This window comes from Musca autumnalis, unplaced genomic scaffold, assembly GCF_047663935.1.
Source record: "Musca autumnalis isolate F117 unplaced genomic scaffold, ASM4766393v1 scaffold_4, whole genome shotgun sequence".
NCBI lineage: Eukaryota > Metazoa > Arthropoda > Insecta > Diptera > Muscidae > Musca > Musca autumnalis.
This window is the reverse complement of record NW_027411977.1, coordinates 216,504,332-216,529,710: the sequence shown is the minus strand read 5'-3', so window position 1 is coordinate 216,529,710 and position 25,379 is coordinate 216,504,332. Positions and strand designations below refer to the sequence as shown.

General features: G+C 34.3%; 1 protein-coding gene across 9 annotated transcripts in view; it reads right to left on the bottom strand.

Annotated features, from left to right (window-relative positions):
* Positions 1 to 25,379, bottom strand: part of ome (dipeptidyl peptidase 4 omega) — a 561,457-nt gene that overhangs the window by 12,716 nt on the left and 523,362 nt on the right. For 4 of the 9 annotated variants that reach the window (XM_073986477.1, XM_073986478.1, XM_073986479.1 and 1 more), the window contains 2 exons: positions 363 to 626; positions 222 to 299 (listed from right to left, as the gene is read on the bottom strand). In XM_073986477.1, the coding sequence (XP_073842578.1) occupies positions 222 to 299; positions 363 to 626 (342 nt within the window). Of the gene's footprint in view, positions 1 to 221; positions 300 to 362; positions 627 to 14,000; positions 15,516 to 25,379 lie in introns of all 9 variants that reach the window. The other 5 variants (XM_073986480.1, XM_073986481.1, XM_073986483.1 and 2 more) reach the window with 3 other exon arrangements.

Below are 25,379 nucleotides of genomic sequence, written 5' to 3'. Positions count from 1 at the left end.
AACAAAACTATTACAAATGCAGCTGATTTCGCATGCAAGCCAAATTGTTTACTTTAATGTAGTGTTCTATACTTGAATGACTGATATAATTCTCATTCACATCACAAAATTTTCAAATTAACAAATTAAAAATTTTATGCTTCCACATTTTCACATGCCTTTACCCCTTCAATTTTGTTTTCCACATCCAAATTCTTCAAAATATTTATTTCTCTACTTACAGCTTCATCCATCATCAGTGTGGTTTTCGTTTTCGTCTTGACATTCAACTCCACAATTGCCTGTAAATTTTGAAAATTCTTTATGGTAGCATTTTGATTGAAATCTTATACAAATGTCACAGCATGATGACAACAACTTACATGATTCTCTTTGTAGATGACATTCTGTCCCGTCGACCAACTGCCATTAAAGGAACGCGATAACAGCTTACCCTGTAAAATATCTTCCAAATGTATGGCATTTGAACCGCCCGAACCAGAACCACCGCCATTGCCATCCGAATTGCTGTCATCTCCAGCCGTTACAATAAAATAGATACCAGTAGCCAAGAGAGCCGCAACAATAATACCGCACACAACGATTATACGAATTTTTCGTAATTTTTGTGGCGATGAAACAAGGCTCTGTGGAGAAGAGAAAGAGAGAGAGGGGGGAAGAGGGAAAGGGAAAATTTATATTATTATGATGTTAGAATATTTTTTGTAATTAAGAATAATCTTCCGATGCCTGTAGTGAGTAATTTGGGTCACATTTCTTGACCCAAAATTGAATGCCAAATCCAAAATTGAATGCCAAAATATCGTCGATAAGAACTTTCCTATAAAGAAAGTGTATCGAGCACAAAATTTCAGAGGAAAAATTCTTCGATAGCATTTTTTGCATTTTTTGTACTAAAAAGAAAAGATGTCGATAACAAGGTCCCTCAAACGAAAAGTGTTAAAAGGATAAAAGCTCTCCTTAGAACAATAGTATTGATAACAACATTTCTATAAAGAAATATTTTAGATACGGACTTTTTCTATGGAATAATTTTCGATAATAATTTGTATAAGAAAGAGCTACGGATAACACATTTTCTATAGAGCGTTCGTCGATAACAACTTTTATATCGATGAGGTTGGTCGATAACAACTTTTATAAAGAAAAGGTTGGTCGATAAACACTTTTCTATAGAAAACTTTGGTCGATAACAACTTTTCTATCGAAAAAGTTGGCCGATAACAACTTTTCTATAGAAAAATTTGGTCGATAATACATTTTTTATTGCAAAACTTGGTCGATAACAACATTTCTATGAAAAAGTTGGTCGATAACAACTTTTCTATAAAAAAGGTTCGTCGATAACAACTTTTTTGCAGAAAAGGTTGCTCGATAACAAGTTTTCTATAGAAAAGGTTGGTGGATAACAACTTTTTATAGAAAATTTTGGTCGATAACAACTTTTCTTTGAAAAAAGTTGGTCGATAACAACTTTTCTATGCAAAAAGTTGGCCGATAACAACTTTTCTATGGAAAAAGTTCGTCGATAACAACATTTCTCTTCAAAATGTTGGTCGATAACAACTTTCCTATGGAAAAAGTTGGTCGATAACAACTTTTCTATAGAAAAAAGTTGGCCGACAACAACATTTCTATTGAAAAAGTTGGTCGATATCAACTTTTCTATGGAAAAAGTTGTTCGATAACAACTTTTTTATGACAAAAATTTATCGATAACAATATTTCTCTTCAAATGTTGGTCGATAACAACTGTTCTATCGAAAAAGTTGGTCGATAACAACATTGCTCTTCAATATGTTGGTCGATAACAACTTTTCTATCGAAAAAGTTGGTCGATAACAACATTTCTCTTCAAAATGTTGGCTGATCACAACTTTTCTGTGGAAAAAAGTTGGTCGATAACAACATTGCTATGCAAAAAGTTGGTCGATAACAACTTTTCTGTCGAAAAAGTTGGTCGATAACAAATTTTTTATGCCAAAAATTGATCGATAACAACATTTCTCACTAAAATGTTGGCCGATCACAACTTTTCTATGGAACAAGTTGGTTGATAACAATTTTTTTATCGAAAAAATTGGTCGATATCAACTTTTCTATCGAAAAAGTTGGTCGATAACAACTTTTCTACCGAAAAATTTGGTCGATAACAAAATTTTTCTTCAAAATGTTGGCCGATCACAATTTTTCTATCGAAAAAGTTAGTCGATAACAACTTTTCTATCGAAAAAGTTGGTCGATAACAACTTTTCTATGGAAAAATTGGTCGATAAACACATTTCTATGCAAATGTTGGTCGAAACCAATATTTCTATGCAAATGTTGGCCGATAACAACATTTCTATAGAATAAGTTGGTAGATAACAACTTTTTTATGCCAAAAATTGAATGATAACAACATTTCTCTTCAAAATGTGGCCGATCACAACTTTTCTATGGAAAAAGTTGGTCAATAACAACTTTTCTATCGAAAAAGTTGGTCGATAACAACTTTTCTATCGAAAAAGTTGGTCGATGACAACTTTTTTATGCCAAAAATTTATCGATAACAAAATTTCTCTCAAAAATGTTGGCCGATCACAATTTTTCTATGGAAAAAGTTAGTCGATAACAACTTTTCTATCGAAAAAGTTGATCGATAACAACTTTGCTATCGAAAAAGTTGGTCGATATCAACATTTCTCTTCAAAATGTTGGCCGATCATAACATTTCTGTGTAAAAAGTTGGTCGATAACAACTTTTTTATGCCAAAAATTGATCGATAACAACATTTCTCTTCAAAATGTTGGCCGATGACACCTTTTCTATGGAAAAAGTTGATCGACGACAAAATTTCTATGGAAAAAGTCCATCGAAAAGTTGGTCGATAACAGCTTTTCTATCGAAAAAGTTGGTCGATAACAACTTTTCCATAGAAAAGTTAGGTCGATAATAACTTTTCTGTAACGAAAAATTTTCGATAACAGATTTTCTTTGGCTTACAGTTAAGAATTTTTTCGATAACAACATTTCTACAAAGAACAGTTGTCGATATCTACTTTTCTGGAAAGAAAAGTTGTCGATTATAATTTTTATGTCAAGAAAAGTTATCGATATCAAATTTTCTATAAAGAAAAGCTCTCGATAACACTTTACTATAACAAAACGTTGTCCAAATCTGCTTTTCTATAACGAAATTTTTTCAATTTATATATGTTTCGATTCCATAAAGAAGACTTTCTATAAAGCGGGGTACACATGATCAGTGTTGACTGTCGATTTTTCGAAAATATCGATAAATGTAAAACAGTCCGGCAACCACAAAATATTTTGTGGTGGCATGAGGAATGAAAAAAATGAACGGCCACACTAGAAAGCAACCGATTATTTGAGCAAAACTGACAGTCAAAACTGATCGTGTGTACCCCACTTAACAATTTTTATATAACGATAATATGTTGATAACGACTTTTTTAAACCGATAACAAAAAAATTGTGGATAACAAATTTTCTATAGGGAAAAGTTATCAATTCAACTTTTTTTGTCTTCTATGACGTAATCGATAACAACTTTTCTTGGAGAAAAATGATCGCTACAAAACATTTCTGTAGAACCCTTTTCGCAATTCTCCTTTCTTTTTTGAAACGAAGCCATTATTGGAAAGTGTGACTAATTGCTTAGCTATCGGATCGCATTACCGTTAACCATAATCGATGAACATTTCGAAATTTTTGGTCACAAAAAACTTTGTCATTGCTGGAAAAAGTTGTGTACCAAATATGGGCCTACCTCCCACTTTAATTACATCATAGCACGGAAAGCCAAATGCAATGAAATTTTTACCACTTAACAAACCAAACCTAACCCTATATGGCATTCATGATGGTGGTGGTGGCGGTGAGCTGGAACTATTGCAACAACCTAACCACGCACACACACACACACACTCATCAACCTGACCACATGGAAATGAATGGGAAAACAAAACCAGATCCGAACTAACTGACCAATATCAGCAAACATTTTAACAGGGCTTAAAAATCGGTTTTATGCCATTTTTGGTTGCAGTTGTTGTTGCTGCTGCTCTTATTGACCCAACATAGCAGAGAGACAACAGACCAGAGGATATGATAAAGTTGTGAATTTTATGTAATTATTTTGTGCAACAGCAACAAAAACAACAACAAAGAGCTTGAAGGCACTCCGCAAACAAACAGTAAGCCTCATCCTGATATGGTCAAAGTGACGGGAGTTATGCTGCTGTGCTGCTATCAGTTGGCCATTTGGTCGGTCGCTCGGTTTGGCCTGTCTTTGACCATAAAAGCTGAATTGGGTGAAGTGAGGGTTTAATTGAGATTATAGAAATTCATCTGTGGTTTGTTTTGGGGCTTTGGTTTGTTTTTCCTCATTGTTGTTGTTGTTGTCGTTGCACTCGCTATTGGTATTTTGTCTTTATTGAGTTGCCGTTGCTGTTGTTGTTGTTATTGGTTTGGCTTTATGTTTCAATGAATAGAAGTGGATTTTAATATGGTCAAAATTGCGGAAAATTCCATAAGCTGTTGTATTTACAGCAAATGATTTATGAGGCTTAAAACATGTGCAGTTGTTTTTGTTGTTGTTGTTGTTGTTGTTTCTTTGATGGTGTTTTGTACAGATGGTTTCCATAGTTTCCGGCCAGGAAAAGAATAACAAATGGATTTGAATTTGTCAATAGAGTTGGAAAATGTAATGCGATTATGATAAACAAAAACACAAACGAAACAATAAGAAGAGTAATTTGTGGTCGATTAGTAATACAAATGAGTTATCGATGTATGGAACTATTGTTATCGACAACTATTTTGTTATAGAAAAACTGTTATCGAAAACTGTTTGCAAACAAAAATTTAAAAACTAATCTTTATAGAAAAAAATTGTTATCGTCACTTATTGTTACAGAACAGTAGTCATCGACAACTTTTTTGATAGAAAAATTGTTCTCGATTTTTTTTTATAGAAAATTTGTTATTGACCACATTTTTATTTCTAGAAAACTTGTTATCGACAACTGATCATACCAGAAATGTTGTTATCGATAACTTTTCATTTGAGAAAGGTTGTTATCGACAACTTTTCGTTATATAAAGGCTGTTATCGACAAGGTTCGTTATAGAAAATTTTGTTATCGATAACTTCTCTTAATACAGAAGTGGTTGCCTTTCAGGAAGGTCCCCTAGAATCACCCTTTCTTTCAGGAAGTTCCCATAGAAGCACCCTTTCTTTCAGAAAGGTTCCCTAGACGCACCCTTTCTTTCAGAAAGGTTCTCTAGAAGCACCCTTTCTTTCAGAAAGATTCTCTAGAAGCACCCTTTCTTTTAGAAAGGTTCTCTAGAAGCACCCTTTCTTTCAGAAAGGTTCTCTGGAAGCACCCTTTCTTTCAGAAAGGTTCTCTAGAAGCACCCTTTCTTTTAGAAAGGTTCTCTAGAAGCACCCTTTCTTTCAGAAAGGTTCTCTAGAAGCACCCTTTCTTTCAGAAAGGTTCTCTAGAAGCACCCTTTCTTTTAGAAAGGTTCTCTAGAAGCACCCTTTCTTTCAGAAAGGTTCTCTAGAAGCACCCTTTCTTTTAGAAAGGTTCTCTAGAAGCACCCTTTCTTTCAGAAAGGTTCTCTAGAATCACCCTTTCTTTTAGAAAGGTTCTCTAGAAGCACCCTTTCTTTTAGAAAGGTTCTTTAGAAGCACCCTTTATTTCAGAAAGGTTCTCTAGAAGCACCCTTTCTTTCAGAAAGGTTCTCTAGAAGCACCCTTTCTTTCAGAAAAATCTCAAGAAGCACACTTTCTTTCAAAAGGGTTCTCTAGAAGCGCCCTTTCACTACAAAAAGTTGTTATCGACAAACTCTCTTAATGGAAAGTTTTCTTGATATAGAAAGAAAAGTTTTTCTTTCAGAAATGTTCTCTAGAAGCACCCTTTCTTTCAGAAAGGTTCTCTGGAAGCACCCTTTCTTTCAGAAAGGTTCTCTGGAAGCACCCTTTCTTTCAGAAAGGTTCTCTGGAAGCACCCTTTCTTTCAGAAAGGTTCTCTGGAAGCACCCTTTCTTTCAGAAAGGTTCTCTGGAAGCACCCTTTCTTTCAGAAAGGTTCTTTAGAAGCACCCTTTCTTTCAGAAAGGTTCTTTAGAAGCACCCTTTCTTTCAGAAAGGTTCTTTAGAAGCAACCTTTCTTTCAGAAAGGTTCTTTAGAAGCAGCCATTCTTTCAGAAAGGTTCTCTAGAAGCACCCTTTCTTTCAGAAAGGTTCTCTAGAAGCACCCTTTCTTTCAGAAAGGTTCTCTAGAAGCACCCTTTCTTTCAGAAAGGTTCTCTAAAAGCACCCTTTCTTTCAGAAAGGTTCTTTAGAAGCACACTTTCTTTCAGAAAGGTTCTCTAGAAGCACCCTTTCTTTCAGAAAGGTTCTCTAGAAGCACCCTTCCTTTCAGAAAGGTTCTCTAGAAGCACCCTTCCTTTCAGAAAGGTTCTCTAGAAGCACCCTCTTTTTTCAAGAGAGGTTATGTAGTTGTCGACTACTTTTTTACAGAGAAAAACTGTCGATAAACATTTTTCTACATCAAAAATTTTCGCAAACGATTTCTCGATAAAGAAAATTTGTCGACAAAAACTGAAAGGCTGCCGATAATGACTGCTGTAAGGAGTTATCGATAAAAATTTTTGTGGAGAAAAGTTATCGATAACAATTTTTCCATAAACAAAAGTTGTCGATAACAACTTTATAGAAACAACTTTTATCGATAACATTTTTTTATAAAAAAGTTGTTATCGACAACTTTTTTCATAAAAAAAATTGTATCGACAACTTTTCTTCATAGAAAAATTGTTAACGGTAGCTTTTCCTTATAGACCAACTTTTATCGATAACATTTTGTTAAAAAAGTTGTTATCGACAACTTTTTTGCATAGAACAATTTTTATCAACAATTTTTTTCATAGAATAGTTGTTAGCGACAACTTTTTGTTATAGAACAACTTTTATTGATAACATTTTGTTATAAAAAAGTTGTTATCGACAACTTTTTTTCATAGAAAAATTTTTGTCGACAACTTTTCTTCATAGAAAAATTTTTATAGACAACTTTTCTTCATAGAAAAATTGTTAGCGACAACTTTTCGTTATAGAACAACTTTTATCGACTACATTTTGTTATAAAAAAGTTGTTATCGACAAGTTTTTTCATAGAAAAATTTTTATCGACAACTTTTCTTCATAAAAAACCGGTAAACGACAACTTTTCGTTATAAAACAACTTTTATCGATAACATTTTGTTATAAAAAAAGTTGTTATCGACAACTTTTTTTCATAGAAAAATTTTTATCGACAACTTTTGTTCATAGAAAAATTGTTAACGACAACTTTCCATTATAGAACAACTTTTATCGATAACATTTTGTTATAAAAAAGTTGTTATCGACAACTTTTTTTCATAGAAAAATTTTTATCGACAACTTTTCTTCATAGAAAAATTGTTAACGACATCTTTTCGTTATAGAACAACTTTTATCGATAACATTTTGTTATAAAAAAGTTATTAACGACAACTTTTTTTCATAGAAAAATTTTTATCGACAACTTTTCTTCATAGAAAAATTGTTAACGATAACTTTTCGTTATAGAACAACTTTTATCGATAACATTTTGTTATAAAAAAGTTGTTATCGACAACTTTTTTCCATAGAAAAAATTTTATCGGCAACTTTTCTTCATAGAAAAATTGTTAACGACAACTTTTCGTTATAGAACAATTTTTATCGATAACATTTTGTTATAAAAAAGTTGTTATCAATAACATTCATTATAAAAAAATTATCGATAATTTTTCGTAAAAGAAAAACTGTCATCGATAACATTTTTCTTTTGAAAAGTTGTTATCAATTGTTTTTCTCCTTAGAAAAGTTGTTATCGATAACTTTTCTCTCGAGAATAGTTGTAATCGACAACTTTTCTCTTAAAAAAAGTTACTATGGACAACTTTGTTTCAATGAAAACTGGGCAAATTGAACAAAAAAAAACTAGTGATGGTTTCAACTTTCGGCAAAAAAACAAATCTTACAACAATTGCGGTTTGCCAACGTAATCGTCAACAACAACAACAATAACATCAACACCACAATCATTAACATGTTCATCCTCATTATGATGTTTATTTGTTGGTGTTGACATAGTCGTCATCCAACCAACTTCATTATCATCGCCAACATCATCATTGTCTTCTTTAACAATTTTTAAGTTGACAAGTCAAGTAGTTACTCGTCTTACTCGTGTGTGTCTGTGTGCGCCGGTGGTCATTATTCATACCCGGCACGTAAATCGGGAATGTTGGTTTATTGCTGCAATTGACTTGGGCGATTTTGTGCGGCTGATACCGCAACCAAAAAGAGTGACTACAAATGCGTCGCCTGTTGTTGTTATTGTTGTCTGTTTCTTTGTTTTATAAGTGGTTATGTTGCGCCTGCGCAACAATTGTTTGCTTGAAGAAAGAAGAAAAAAAAAAAAACAGTTCGTAGAAATGAAATAATATTTGCTTTGTTTTTTAGTATGCAATGAAGCGTTTTAAGGCAACTGTTGAAGAAATAAAGACATTTTTTATTGCGAGTCTTTTTGTTTTAATTTTTTTCTTTTTGGGTTTATGGCCAGTATTTACTTAAGTTGTACATAATTGCACGTTGGTGGAAGTAACTTTTATTTGTTAAATATAGTTATGGGTGGAAGAAAAGAAAGGTGTGGTAACACCCAGTTTATGGAGTTAAGTAATTTTTAAGTAAATATTTAAAACATTTTTGAAAAACAATATTATTGCGGTAGGTCAGCAAAGGTTCCCACAAGAGAAACCGGTTGTTTGTTGGCTCTTCCGCATGGCGACGTCCACAATAAGAGGGCAATTTCTAAAAACCAAATTTCATTCATCACCTTTGTAAGCAATATTTCGTGGGTGATCACTACATGTGCTGCGTGGGAAAATGTTTGTTCGGACCACATATCCATTTGCTACAGGTTCCACCGTAGCTGCATGTTGTTTTGGCCAATCATCACTTAATCTCTAATGTAATGTGCAAATTTAATTATTCAAATTAATATTGTCAAACCCACCTACCTAAAATTCATGACATTTGACACCCTCAGGCCTAATTAGTAAATATGAAAAATTATCGCTTTCATTAAAGGTATTATGGGGATTAAGGTAATACAATTATGTGGTATTGGTGTTGTTGTTGTTATAGGCAACTGCATTTTATAATAAGTTAAACAAATTAAAAGTTTTCCTTAGGACACCTCACAAATGATAATAGAACAAAAGAAGGAAGTCTTTTATAATCCCATAATAAATTAAATAATTATTGAGAGAGAGAGAGAGAGAGGGCGTATAAGTGACGATATCAATCATACGCAACCATATCCCGAAATCAAAATAAGTAGAACTCCTTCTATGGAAGACCAAGGGGTCTTTTAAAGGAAAAAAATCCCAACCAAGGTTGGGCGAATTTTTTTTCTATAGCAAAAAAGTCCCAACCAAGGTTGAGCGATTTATTTTTCTATACAAAAAAATCCAAACCAAGGTTGGGCGAATTTGGGCCAACCAAGGTTGGGCCAATTTTTTTCTATAGAAAAAATTCACACAACCTCAGTTGTGATTTTTTTCTATAGAAAAAAATTCGCACAACCTCAGTTGTGATTTTTTCTATAGAAAAAAATTCGCACAACCTCAGTTGTGATTTTTTTCTATAGAAAAAAATTCGCACAACCTCAGTTGTGATTTTTTCTATAGAAAAAAATTCGCACAACCTCAGTTGTGATTTTTTTCTATAGAAAAAAATTCGCACAACCTCAGTTGTGATTTTTTTCTATAGAAAAAAATTCGCACAACATCAGTTGTGATTTTTTTCTATAGAAAAAAATTCGCACAACCTCAGTTGTGATTTTTTTCTATAGAAAAAAATTCGCACAACCTCAGTTGTGATTTTTTTCTATAGAAAAAAATTCGCACAACCTCAGTTGTGATTTTTTTCTATAGAAAAAAATTCGCACAACCTCAGTTGTGATTTTTTTCTATAGAAAAAAATTCGCACAACCTCAGTTGTGATTTTTTTCTATAGAAAAAAATTCGCACAACCTCAGTTGTGATTTTTTTCTATAGAAAAAAATTCGCACAACCTCAGTTGTGATTTTTTTCTATAGAAAAAAATTCGCACAACCTCAGTTGTGATTTTTTTCTATAGAAAAAAATTCGCACAACCTCAGTTGTGATTTTTTTCTATAGAAAAAAATTCGCACAACCTCAGTTGTGATTTTTTTCTATAGAAAAAAATTCGCACAACCTCAGTTGTGATTTTTTTCTATAGAAAAAAATTCGCACAACCTCAGTTGTGATTTTTTTCTATAGAAAAAAATTCGCACAACCTCAGTTGTGATTTTTTTCTATAGAAAAAAATTCGCACAACCTCAGTTGTGATTTTTTTCTATAGAAAAAAATTCGCACAACCTCAGTTGTGATTTTTTTCTATAGAAAAAAATTCGCACAACCTCAGTTGTGATTTTTTTCTATAGAAAAAAATTCGCACAACCTCAGTTGTGATTTTTTTCTATAGAAAAAAATTCGCACAACCTCAGTTGTGATTTTTTTCTATAGAAAAAAATTCGCACAACCTCAGTTGTGATTTTTTTCTATAGAAAAAAATGCGCACAACCTCAGTTGTGATTTTTTTCTATAGAAAAAAATTCACACAACCTCAGTTGTGATTTTTTTCTATAGAAAAAAATTCGCACAACCTCAGTTGTGATTTTTTTCTATAGAAAAAAATTCGCACAACCTCAGTTGTGATTTTTTTCTATAGAAAAAAATTCACACAACCTCAGTTGTGATTTTTTTCTATAGAAAAAAATTCACACAACCTCAGTTGTGATTTTTTTCTATAGAAAAAAATTCACACAACCTCAGTTGTGATTTTTTTCTATAGAAAAAAATTCACACAACCTCAGTTGTGATTTTTTTCTATAGAAAAAAATGCACACAACCTCAGTTGTGATTTTTTTTCTATAGAAAAAAATTCACACAACCTCAGTTGTGATTTTTTTTCTATAGAAAAAAATTCACACAACCTCAGTTGTGATTTTTTTCTATAGAAAGAAATTCACACAACCTCAGATGTGATTTTTTTTTCTATAGAAAAAAATTCACACAACCTCAGTTGCGATTTTTTCTATAGAAAAAAATTCGCACAACCCCGGTTGCGATTTTTTCTATAGAAAAAAATTCACACAACCTCAGTTGTGATTTTTTCCAATAGAAAAAAATTCACACAACCTCAGTTGTGATTTTTTTCCTATAGAAAAAAATTCACACAACCTCGGTTGTGATTTTTTTCTATAGAAAAAAATTCGCACAACCTCAGTTGTGATTTTTTTCTATAGAAAAAAATTCACACAACCTCAGTTGTGATTTTTTTCTATAAAAAAAAAAATCACACAACCTCAGTTATGATTTTTTTTCTATAGAAAAAAATTCGCACAACCTCAGTTGTAATTTTTTTCTATAGAAAAAAATTCGTACAACCCACGGTTGTACAACCTCAGTTGTGATTTTTTTCTATAGAAAAAAATTCGCACAACCTCAGTTGTGATTTTTTTCTATAGAAAAAAATTCGCACAACCTCAGTTGTGATTTTTTTCTATAGAAAAAAATTCGCACAACCTCAGTTGTGATTTTTTTTCTATAGAAAAAAATTCGCACAACCTCAGTTGTGATTTTTTTTCTATAGAAAAAAATTCGCACAACCTCAGTTGTGATTTTTTTCTATAGAAAAAAATTCGCACAACCTCAGTTGTGATTTTTTCTATAGAAAAAAATTCGCACAACCTCAGTTGTGATTTTTTTCTATAGAAAAAAATTCGCACAAACTCAGTTGTGATTTTTTTCTATAGAAAAAAATTCGCACAACCTCAGTTGTGATTTTTTTCTATAGAAAAAAATTCGCACAACCTCAGTTGTGATTTTTTTCTATAGAAAAAAATTCGCACAACCTCAGTTGTGATTTTTTTCTATAGAAAAAAATTCGCACAACCTCAGTTGTGATTTTTTTCTATAGAAAAAAATTCGCACAACCTCAGTTGTGATTTTTTTCTATAGAAAAAAATTCGCACAACCTCAGTTGTGATTTTTTTCTATAGAAAAAAATTCGCACAACCTCAGTTGTGATTTTTTTCTATAGAAAAAAATTCGCACAACCTCAGTTGTGATTTTTTTCTATAGAAAAAAATTCGCACAACCTCAGTTGTGATTTTTTTCTATAGAAAAAAATTCGCACAACCTCAGTTGTGATTTTTTTCTATAGAAAAAAATTCGCACAACCTCAGTTGTGATTTTTTTCTATAGAAAAAAATTCGCACAACCTCAGTTGTGATTTTTTTCTATAGAAAAAAATTCGCACAACCTCAGTTGTGATTTTTTTCTATAGAAAAAAATTCGCACAACCTCAGTTGTGATTTTTTTCTATAGAAAAAAATTCGCACAACCTCAGTTGTGATTTTTTTCTATAGAAAAAAATTCGCACAACCTCAGTTGTGATTTTTTTCTATAGAAAAAAATTCGCACAACCTCAGTTGTGATTTTTTTCTATAGAAAAAAATTCGCACAACCTCAGTTGTGATTTTTTTCTATAGAAAAAAATTCGCACAACCTCAGTTGTGATTTTTTTCTATAGAAAAAAATTCGCACAACCTCAGTTGTGATTTTTTTCTATAGAAAAAAATTCACACAACCTCAGTTGTGATTTTTTTCTATAGAAAAAAATTCGCACAACCTCAGTTGTGATTTTTTTCTATAGAAAAAAATTCGCACAACCTCAGTTGTGATTTTTTTCTATAGAAAAAAATTCGCACAACCTCAGTTGTGATTTTTTTCTATAGAAAAAAATTCGCACAACCTCAGTTGTGATTTTTTTCTATAGAAAAAAATTCGCACAACCTCAGTTGTGATTTTTTTCTATAGAAAAAAATTCGCACAACCTCAGTTGTGATTTTTTTCTATAGAAAAAAATTCACACAACCTCAGTTGTGATTTTTTTATTAAGAAAAAAATTCGCCCTACTTTGGTTGGGATTTTTTTGCTATAGAAAAAAATTCGCCCAACCTTGGTTGGGATTTTTTTCTATAGAAAAAAAATCGCCCAACCTTGGTTGGGATTTTTTTCTATAGAAAAAAAAATCGCCCAACCTTGGTTGGGATTTTTTTCTATAGAAAAAAAAAAATCGCCCAACCTTGGTTGGGATTTTTTTCTATAGAAAAAAAAATCGCCCAACCTTGGTTGGGATTTTTTTCTATAGAAAAAAAATCGCCCAACCTTGGTTGGGATTTTTTTCTACAGAAAAAAATTCGCAAAACCTCAGTTGTGATTTTTTTCTATAGAAAAAAATTCGCACAACCTCAGTTGTGATTTTTTTCTATAGAAAAAAATTCGCACAACCTCAGTAGTAATTTTTTTCTATAGAAAAAAATTCACACAACCTCAGTTGTGATTTTTTTCTATAGAAAAAAATTCAAACAACCTCAGTTGTGATTTTTTTCTATAGAAAAAAATTCACACAACCTCAGTTGTGATTTTTTTATTAAGAAAAAAATTCGCCCTACCTTGGTTGGGATTTTTTTGCAATAGAAAAAAATTCGCCCAACCTTGGTTGGGATTTTTTTTCTATAGAAAAAAAATCGCCCAACCTTGGTTGGGATTTTTTTCTATAGAAAAAAAAATCGCCCAACCTTGGTTTTTCTATAGAAAAAAATCACAACCCTTGGTTGTGCGATTTTTTTTCTATAGAAAAAAATCACAACCCTTGGTTGTGCGAATTTTTTTCCATAAGAAAAAATCACAACCCTTGGTTGTGCGAATTTTTTTCTATAGAAAAAAATCACAACCTGGGGTTGTGCGAATTTTTTCCTATAGAAAAAAGAAAAATATGTCACCTCTACCTCCTTATCATCATCCATCCTCCCACCTCTTACCTTCTTCTTTCCAAATTGCGAATTATTATCCATCGAATGATGATGAAATGAATTGCCTTCACCACTTGAGGCAATGTGATAAGGCGATAGCTGAGGATAAACCAAATTTTGTAGTTGTTGCTGCTTTTGATGCAGCTGCAATTTAGTTAGACTTTTTTGTAAAGCGATTTTTTGGCCAAAATTACTTTCCATTGAGTTGTGGTTGTGATGACGATGCTGAGGATGATGATGTGGAGAAGGAGTTGCAAATTGATGCAGCTGTTGCGGATCATGTAATTTATAATTAAGAAGACCACTTGTGTGTGCATGATGGTCATTGTGCTGTTGCTGATGATGTTGGCTTAAACCATTGGCCATCAATGGTGATTCCAGGCTTGCAGATGAATGTAGTCCTCCGCCGTGTTGTATTACCTGCTGAAAATGTTGCTGATGATGGCATAGAACTCCGGTATTGTTGCTGCTGCCAATTGTGTCACACTGACACAGTGATGCTGGGTGTTTTGTTGTTCCGGTTGTTCGTATGTGCGGCATGTGTGGTTGGGGCGGTGGTGTGGGTATATCCAGGGGCACTAAATAGGTTTTCTGTTGCTGCAGTTGTTGTGGTCCACTAACAATTCCATCATCATCCATTTCCATTTCACTGCCATCATCCAAAAGGAATGTTGATGAGGCCGACATGCTGTTGTTGTTACTGTGGCGTTGGTGTTGATGATGATGGTTGTGGAGGTGGTTGAGGTGCTGCTGTTGATGGTCGTTAGTAAAACGACTCTCATACGAGTCGTTTGAATAAATGTTATGATGTAATGAATTTCTAGAGCCTAATGTATTTGTCTCCATGGAGGAGGATTTATCAAAGAGACCCAAGACCGAACCACCACCGACACCACCACCACCACTTATGGCTGCAATTGAGGTTTTATGCAAAGCCATTGAGGAGCCACCCGTTTCATTGGCAATTCTATTAGATGAATTAATTCTGATTTGTTTAAGAGCAGCAGCATGTGAAGCCTGTTTTTGCTGCAGTCTTTGGCCAAAGGCTTGCTGATTGGCCTCGCATCTTAATACGGTACCCTGTTTTTCACTAAACAAATTACAGTGTCTACCTTCGGTTAGGACAGAGTCACTGTCAAATGAAGTACCAGCACTAATGTGGCCAGCATTGTGACCACCACCATTGTGACTCCCTACTCCAATTCCTTCTCCTCCATTTTCCCGCATTTGAAAATTGTCTTCTTCGTCTTCAGGATTATTTTTATATCCGGGCAAATGATTGTTGATATTTTCATCTTCACTGCTGGCATTGTTCGGATTACTGCTGCTGCTCATAATCTCCCGTACACTGCTATCTCTGCCGCTATCACGACCACTGTCTTGACTGCTGGAATAGCCTGCTATCCTCGTGGCTCGAGACAAATTATGTTGATGATGTTGTTTCGTATTGTTGGCGCTGTTGTTGTTCAAATATTTACCATATTTGGCTAAGATTTTATTAGGGCCATAATCGAAATGACTTAACTGTGGCACGGTAGGTAGGCAGGCAGCCAGGGTGTAAAGATTGTTAATAAGAAAGCAGTTATATTTTTTTGTTTAGATAATCATGGACATAAAAATCAGGAACATAATCGAGGTAATAATTTCATCAAATATTCAGGATATTTTTAGGGGGGATTTGGGAGAGAATATTTTTTGTTGAAGGGAAATGTAAAGCAGAACTAGATATGGTAAAATTGAACAAAAATATTCGGTCTAGAAAATTTAATATTCGATTGAAACTAACTGAAAAAAAGTGCAGCAACTACAAATCAGGCAGGACATGCGAATTAAATACTTTAAAGAGGATATAAAAAAGCATTTATAATGAACTCCAAAACAACCAAAAAATGTTTTTTAAAATGACATGGGAATCAATAAACAAGAGGGTAATTATTTTTTTAATATTTTTGCATCAAAAATCTTTAAAAACAACCTCTTCTATGAGGAAAGTAGGTAGATAATTACGGTACAGGCAAAAACTAATAAAAAAAATCCTAAAACGACCGCTAGAGGTAGATTTAGTCATATTATCCTAGACACCAACCATCGATACTCTGCTTGCTATGCATATTCAAGCACGACACCTAAAACTATGCTACAAAAATCCAAATGCTTGATAGAGATTTTAAAGTTGGAGTAACAGCACACAAAGCGTAGATTTGTAAAGAATATTTTTAAAGGAAAAATATACAAAATAGACGTGAGTTTTTAAAGAAAATTTTCAAGAAAAATATTCCAAATAAAGGCCGTTTTTGAAAATAAAAATAATTTAAGAAAATAGTTGAAAAAACGTGTTTTTTTTTAAAGAAATCATTTGAAGAAAATTTTGCAAATAAACGTGAATTTTTTTAAGAAAAAATTCCAAGAAAAATTTTTCAAATAAATGCGATTTTTTAAAGAAAATAATTCAAAATAAACATGGATTTTTTAAAGAAAAAATGTCAAGAATATTATTTCAAATAAACGTGATTTTTTTAATAAAAAATCAAGAAAAACACCAAATAAAGCTGGATTTTTTTTAAAGAAAAAATTTCAAAAAAATAATTCCGAATAAACGTGCATTTTTTTTAATAAAAATTTCAAGAAAAAATCCAAATAAACGTGGATTGTTTAATAAAAAAATTCAAGAAAAAAAAAACAAAATAAAGGTGAATTTTTTTAAGAAAAAATTTATGGGAAATAGTTCCAAATAACCGTGAAATTTTTAATAAAAATATTCAAGAAAAAAATCCAAATAAATGTGGATTTTTTTTTAAAAATATTTTCAAACAGAAACAACCCATAAACCCTGGATTTTTTAAAAAAATATTTTCAAACAAAAACAACGAATAGACCGTGGATTTTTAAGGAATATTTTTCAAGGGTCATTAAACGACAAAACGTGGATTTTTTAAAGAATTTTTTCAACGATCCCAAGGCCACAAAACGAGGATTTTTTAAAAAATTTTTTCAACGATCCAAAGACCACAGAGCGCGGATTTTTTAAAGAATTTTTTTTAAGTATCCCAAGACCATAATACGTGGGACATTAGACCACAAAACGTGGATTTTATAATGAATATTTTTTCTACAGAGCATTTTTGTAGACCAGTTCTAAATGAAAAGGTGCTTCTAAAGACCCGTTCTGAAAGAAAGGCTGCTTCTATAGACCCGTTCTGAAAGAAAGGGTCTTTCTATAGACCCGTTCGAAAAGAGTGGGTTTTTCTATAGACAATGTCTGAAAGAAAGGGTGCTTCTATATACCCTTTCTGAAAGAAAGGGTGCTTCTATATACCCTTTCTGAAAGAAAGGGTGCTTCTATATACCCTTTCTGAAAGAAAGGGTGCTTCTATTTACCCTTTCTGAAAGAAAGGGTGCTTCTATATACCCTTTCTGAAAGAAAGGGTGCTTCTATATACCCTTTCTGAAAGAAAGGGTGCTTCTATATACCCTTTCTGAAAGAAAGGGTGCTTCTATATACCCTTTCTGAAAGAAAGGGTGCTTCTATATACCCTTTCTGAAAGAAAGGGTGCTTCTATATACCCTTTCTGAAAGAAAGGAGGCTTCTATATACCCTTTCTGAAAGAAAGGGGGCTTCTATATACCCTTTCTGAAAGAAAGGAGGCTTCTATATACCCTTTCTGAAATAAAGGGTGCTTCTATAGACCCTTTCTGAATGAAAGGGTGCTTCTATAGACCCTTTCTGAATGAAAGGGTGCTTCTATAGACCCTTTCTGAAAGAAAGGGTGCTTCTATAGACTCTTTCTGAAAGAAAGGGTGCTTCTATAGACCCTTTCTTAAAGAAATAGTGCTTTTATAGACTCTTTCTGAAATAAAGGGTGCTTCTATTGACTCTTTCTTAAAGAAAGGGTGCTTCTATAGACCCTTTCTTAAAGAAAGGGTGCTTCTATAGACTCTTTCTGAAATAAAGGGTGCTTCTATAGACTCTTTCTAAAATAAAGGGTGCTTCTATAGACTCTTTCTGAAAGAAAGGGTGCTTCTATAGACCCTCTCTTAAAGAAAGGGTGCTTCTATATACCCTTTCTGAATGAAAGGGTACTTCTATATACCCTTTCTGAAAGAAAGGGTGCTTCTATATACCCTTTCTGAATGAAAGGGTGCTTCTATAGACCCTTTCTGAATGAAAGGGTGCTTCTATAGACCCTTTCTGAAAGAAAGGGTGCTTCTATTGACTCTTTCTGAAAGAAAGGGTGCTTCTATAGACTCTTTCTAAAATAAAGGGTGCTTCTATAGACTCTTTCTAAAATAAAGGGTGCTTCTATAGACTCTTTCTGAAAGAAAGGGTGCTTCTATAGACCCTCTCTTAAAGAAAGGGTGCTTATATAGACTCTTTCTGAAATAAAGGGTGCTTCTATTGACTCTTTTTTAAAGAAAGGGTGCTTCTATAGACTCTTTCTGAAAGAAAGGGTGCTTCTATAGACCCTTTCTTAAAGAAAGGGTGCTTCTATAGACTCTTTCTGAAAGAAAGGGTGCTTCTATTTACCCTTTCTGAAAGAAAGGGTGCTTCTATATACCCTTTCTGAAAGAAAGGGTGCTTCTATATACCCTTTCTGAAAGAAAGGGTGCTTCTATTTACCCTTTCTGAAATAAAGGGTGCTTCTATTGACTCTTTCTGAAAGAAAGGGTGCTTCTATATACCCTTTCTGAAAGAAAGGGTGCTTCTATATACCCTTTCTGAAAGAAAGGGTGCTTCTATATACCCTTTCTGAAAGAAAGGGTGCTTCTATTTACCCTTTCTGAAAGAAAGGGTGCTTCTATATACCCTTTCTGAAAGAAAGGGTGCTTCTATATACCCTTTCTGAAAGAAAGGGTGCTTCTATATACCCTTTCTGAAAGAAAGGGTGCTTCTATATACCCTTTCTGAAAGAAAGGGTGCTTCTATATACCCTTTCTGAAAGAAAGGGTGCTTCTATATACCCTTTCTGAAAGAAAGGAGGCTTCTATATACCCTTTCTGAAAGAAAGGGGGCTTCTATATACCCTTTCTGAAAGAAAGGAGGCTTCTATATACCCTTTCTGAATGAAAGGGTGCTTCTATAGACCCTTTCTGAATGAAAGGGTGCTTCTATAGACCCTTTCTGAATGAAAGGGTGCTTCTATAGACCCTTTCTGAAAGAAAGGGTGCTTCTATAGACTCTTTCTGAAAGAAAGGGTGCTTCTATAGACCCTTTCTTAAAGAAATAGTGCTTTTATAGACTCTTTCTGAAATAAAGGGTGCTTCTATTGACTCTTTCTTAAAGAAAGGGTGCTTCTATAGACCCTTTCTTAAAGAAAGGGTGCTTCTATAGACTCTTTCTGAAATAAAGGGTGCTTCTATAGACTCTTTCTAAAATAAAGGGTGCTTCTATAGACTCTTTCTAAAATAAAGGGTGCTTCTATAGACTCTTTCTGAAAGAAAGGGTGCTTCTATAGACCCTCTCTTAAAGAAAGGGTGCTTCTATATACCCTTTCTGAATGAAAGGGTACTTCTATATACCCTTTCTGAAAGAAAGGGTGCTTCTATATACCCTTTCTGAATGAAAGGGTGCTTCTATAGACCCTTTCTGAATGAAAGGGTGCTTCTATAGACCCTTTCTGAAAGAAAGGGTGCTTCTATTGACTCTTTCTGAAAGAAAGGGTGCTTCTATAGACTCTTTCTAAAATAAAGGGTGCTTCTATAGACTCTTTCTAAAATAAAGGGTGCTTCTATAGACTCTTTCTGAAAGAAAGGGTGCTTCTATAGACCCTCTCTTAAAGAAAGGGTGCTTCTATAGACTCTTTCTGAAATAAAGGGTGCTTCTATTGACTCTTTCTGAAATAAAGGGTGCTTCTATTGACTCTTTTTTAAAGAAAGGGTGCTTCTATAGACTCTTTCTGAAAGAAAGGGTGCTTCTATAGACCCTTTCTTAAAGAAAGGGTGCTTCTATAGACTCTTTCTGAAATAAAGGGTTCTTCTATTGACTATTTCTTAAAGAAAAGGTGCTTCTATTGACTATTTCTTAAAGAAAAGGTGCTTCTATATACCTTTTCTGAAAGAAAGGGTGCTTCTATATACCCTTTCTGAAAGAAATTGTGCTTCTATATACCCTTTCTGAAAGAAAGGGTGCTTCTATATACCCTTTCTGAAAGAAAGGGTGCTTCTATAGACCCGTTCTGAAAGAAAGGATGCTACTATAGACTCTTTCTGAAAGAAAGGGTGCTTCTATAGACTCTTTCTGAAAGAAAGGGTGCTTCTATATAGCCTTTCTGAAAGAAAGGGTGCTTCTATAGACTCTTTCTGAAAGAAAGGGTGCTTCTATATACCCTTTCTGAAAGAAAGGGTGCTTCTATAGACTCTTTCTGAAAGAAAGGGTGCTTCTATTGACTCTTTCTAAAATAAAGGGTGCTTCTATAGACTCTTTCTGAAAGAAAGGGTGCTTCTATAGACCCTCTCTTAAAGAAAGGGTGCTTCTATAGACTCTTTCTGAAAGAAAGGGTGCTTCTATATACCCTTTCTGAAAGAAATTGTGCTTCTATATACCCTTTCTGAAAGAAAGGGTGCTTCTATATACCCTTTCTGAAAGAAAGGGTGCTTCTATAGACCCGTTCTGAAAGAAAGGATGCTACTATAGACTCTTTCTGAAAGAAAGGGTGCTTCTATAGACTCTTTCAGAAAGAAAGGGTGCTTCTATAGACTCTTTCAGAAAGAAAGGGTGCTTCTATTGACTCTTTCAGAAAGAAAGGGTGCTTCTATATACCCTTTCTGAAAGAAAGGGTGCTTCTATATTCCCTTTCTGAAAGAAAGGGTGCTTCTATTGACTCTTTCAGAAAGAAAGGGTGCTTCTATTGACTCTTTCAGAAAGAAAGGGTGCTTCTATATACCCTTTCTGAAAGAAAGGGTGCTTCTATTGACTCTTTCAGAAAGAAAGGGTGCTTCTATTGACTCTTTCAGAAAGAAAGGGTGCTTCTATATACCCTTTCTGAAAGAAAGGGTGCTTCTATAGACCCTTTCTGAAAGAAAGGGTGCTTCTATAGACTCTTTCTGAAAGAAAGGGTGCTTCTATATACCCTTTCTGAAAGAAAGGGTGCTTCTATTGACTCTTTCTTAAAGAAAGGTTGCTTCTATATACCCTTTCTGAAAGAAAGGGTGCTTCTATAGACTCTTTCTAAAATAAAGGGTGCTTCTATAGACTCTTTCTGAAAGAAAGGGTGCTTCTATAGACCCGTTCTGAAAGAAAGGATGCTACTATAGACTCTTTCTGAAAGAAAGGGTGCTTCTATAGACTCTTTCTGAAAGAAAGGGTGCTTCTATATACTCTTTCTGAAAGAAAGGGTGCTTCTATAGACTCTTTCTGAAAGAAAGGGTGCTTCTATAGACTCTTTCTGAAAGAAAGGGTGCTTCTATTGACTCTTTCTTAAAGAAAGGTTGCTTCTATATACCCTTTCTGAAAGAAAGGGTGCTTCTATATACCCTTTCTGAAAGAAAGGGTGCTTCTATATACCCTTTCTGAAAGAAAGGGTGCTTCTATAGACCCGTTCTGAAAGAAAGGATGCTACTATAGACTCTTTCTGAAAGAAAGGGTGCTTCTATAGACTCTTTCTGAAAGAAAGGGTGCTTCTATATACCCTTTCTGAAAGAAAGGGTGCTTCTATAGACTCTTTCTGAAAGAAAGGGTGCTTCTATATACCCTTTCTGAAAGAAATTGTGCTTCTATATACCCTTTCTGAAAGAAAGGGTGCTTCTATAGACCCGTTCTGAAAGAAAGGATGCTACTATAGACTCTTTCTGAAAGAAAGGGTGCTTCTATATACCTTTTCTGAAAGAAAGGGTGCTTCTATATACCCTTTCTGAAAGAAAGGGTGCTTCTATATACCCTTTCTGAAAGAAAGGGTGCTTCTATATACCTTTTCTGAAAGAAAGGGTGCTTCTATATACCCTTTCTGAAAGAAAGGGTGCTTCTATATACCCTTTCTGAAAGAAAGGGTGCTTCTATATACCCTTTCTGAAAGAAAGGGTGCTTCTATATACCCTTTCTGAAAGAAAGGGTGCTTCTATATACCCTTTCTGAAAGAAAGGGTGCGTCTATATACCCTTTCTAAAAGAAAGGGTGCTTCTATATACCCTTTCTGAAAGAAAGGGTGCTTCTATATACCCTTTCTGAAAGAAAGGGTGCGTCTATATACCCTTTCTGAAAGAAAGGGTGCTTCTATATACCCTTTCTGAAAGAAAGGGTGCTTCTATATACCCTTTCTGAAAGAAAGGGTGCGTCTATATACCCTTTCTAAAAGAAAGGGTGCTTCTATATACCCTTTCTAAAAGAAAGGGTGCTTCTATATACCCTTTCTCAAAGAAAGGGTGCTTCTATATATCATTTCTGAAAGAAAGGGTGCTTCTATATATCATTTCTGAAAGAAAGGGTGCTTCTATATACCCTTTCTGAAAGAAAGGGTGCTTCTATATACCCTTTCTGAAAGAAAGGGTGCGTCTATATACCCTTTCTGAAAGAAAGGGTGCTTCTATATAACCTTTCTGAAAGAAAGGGTGCTTCTATATATCCTTTCTGAAAGAAAGGGTGCTTCTATATATCCTTTCTGAAAGAAAGGGTGCTTCTATATATCCTTTCTGAAAGAAAGGGTGCTTCTATATACCGTTTCTTAAAGAAAGGGTGCTTCTATATACCCTTTCTGAAAGAAAGGGTGCTTCTATATACCCCTTCTGAAAGAAACGGTGCTTCTGTATACCCTTTCTGAAAGAAACGGTGCTTCTATATACCCTTTCTGAAAGAAACGGTGCTTCTATATACCCTTTCTGAAAGAAAGCGTGCTTCTATATACCCTTTCTGAAAGAAAGCGTGCTTCTATATACCCTTTCTGAAAGAAAGGGTGCTTCTATATACCCTTTCTGAAAGAAAGGGTGCTTCTATATACCCCTTCTGAAAGAAAGGGTGCTTCTATATACCCTTTCTGAAAGAAAGGATGCTTCTATATACCCTTTCTGAAAGAAAGGGTGCTTCTATATACCCTTTCTGAAAGAAAGGGTGCTTCTATATACCCTTTCTGAAAGAAAGGGTGCTTCTATATACCCTTTCTGAAAGAAAGGGTGCTTCTATATACCCTTTCTGAAAGAAAGGGTGCTTCTATATACCCTTTCTAAAAGAAAGGGTGCTTCTATATACCCTTTCTGAAAGAAAGGGTGCTTCTATATACCCTTTCTGAAAGAAAGGGTGCTTCTATATACCCTTTCTAAAAGAAAGGGTGCTTCTATATACCCTTTCTGAAAGAAAGGGTGCGTCTATATACCCTTTCTAAAAGAAAGGGTGCTTCTATATACCCTTTCTGAAAGAAAGGGTGCTTCTATATACCCTTTCTGAAAGAAAGGGTGCTTCTATATACCCTTTCTGAAAGAAAGGATGCTTCTATATACCCTTTCTGAAAGAAAGGGTGCTTCTATATACCCTTTCTGAAAGAAAGGGTGCTTCTATATACCCTTTCTGAAAGAAAGGGTGCTTCTATATACCCTTTCTGAAAGAAAGGGTGCTTCTATATACCCTTTCTGAAAGAAAGGGTGCTTCTATAGACTCTTTCTGAAAGAAAGGGTGCTTCTATATACCCTTTCTGAAAGAAAGGGTGCTTCTATATACCCTTTCTGAAAGAAAGGGTGCATCTATAGACTCTTTCTGAAAGAAAGGGTGCTTCTATATACCCTTTCTGAAAGAAAGGGTGCTTCTATAGACTCTTTCTGAAAGAAAGGGTGCTTCTATTGACTCTTTCTTAAAGAAAGGTTGCTTCTATATACCCTTTCTGAAAGAAAGGGTGCTTCTATAGACCCGCTCTGAAAGAAAGGATGCTACTATAGACTCTTTCTGAAAGAAAGGGTGCTTCTATAGACTCTTTCTGAAAGAAAGGGTGCTTCTATATACCCTTTCTGAAAGAAAGGGTGCTTCTATAGACTCTTTCTGAAAGAAAGGGTGCTTCTATATACCCATTCTGAAAGAAATTGTGCTTCTATATACCCTTTCTGAAAGAAAGGGTGCTTCTATAGACCCGTTCTGAAAGAAAGGATGCTACTATAGACTCTTTCTGAAAGAAAGGGTGCTTCTATATACCCTTTCTGAAAGAAAGGGTGCTTCTATATACCCTTTCTGACAGAAAGGGTGCTTCTATATACCCTTTCTGAAAGAAACGGTGCTTCTATATACCCTTTCTGAAAGAAAGGGTGCTTCTATATACCCTTTCTGAAAGAAAGGGTGCTTCTATATACCCTTTCTGAAAGAAAGGGTGCTTCTATATACCCTTTCTGAAAGAAAGGGTGCTTCTATATACCCTTTCTGAAAGAAAGGGTGCTTCTATATACCCTTTCTGAAAGAAAGGGTGCTTCTATATACCCTTTCTGAAAGAAAGGGTGCTTCTATATACCCTTTCTGAAAGAAAGGGTGCTTCTATATACCCTTTCTGAAAGAAAGGGTGCTTCTATATACCCTTTCTGAAAGAAAGGGTGCTTCTATATACCCTTTCTGAAAGAAAGGGTGCTTCTATATACCCTTTCTGAAAGAAAGGGTGCTTCTATATACCCTTTCTGAAAGAAAGGGTGCTTCTATATACCCTTTCTGAAAGAAAGGGTGCTTCTATATACCCTTTCTGAAAGAAAGGGTGCTTCTATATACCCTTTCTGAAAGAAAGGGTGCTTCTATATACCCTTTCTGAAAGAAAGGGTGCTTCTATATACCCTTTCTGAAAGAAAGGGTGCTTCTATATACCCTTTCTGAAAGAAAGGGTGCTTCTATATACCCTTTCTGAAAGAAAGGGTGCTTCTATATACCCTTCTGAAAGAAAGGGTGCTTCTATATACCCTTTCTGAAAGAAAGGGTGCTTCTATATACCCTTTCTGAAAGAAAGGGTGCTTCTATATACCCTTTCTGAAAGAAAGGGTGCTTCTATATACCCTTTCTGAAAGAAAGGGTGCTTCTATATACCCTTTCTGAAAGAAAGGGTGCTTCTATATACCCTTTCTGAAAGAAAGGGTGCTTCTATATACCCTTTCTGAAAGAAAGGGTGCTTCTATATACCCTTTCTGAAAGAAAGGGTGCTTCTATATACCCTTTCTGAAAGAAAGGGTGCTTCTATATACCCTTTCTGAAAGAAAGGGTGCTTCTATATACCCTTTCTGAAAGAAAGGGTGCTTCTATATACCCTTTCTGAAAGAAAGGGTGCTTCTATATACCCTTTCTGAAAGAAAGGGTGCTTCTATATACCCTTTCTGAAAGAAAGGGTGCTTCTATATACCCTTTCTGAAAGAAAGGGTGCTTCTATATACCCTTTCTGAAAGAAAGGGTGCTTCTATATACCCTTTCTGAAAGAAAGGGTGCTTCTATATACCCTTTCTGAAAGA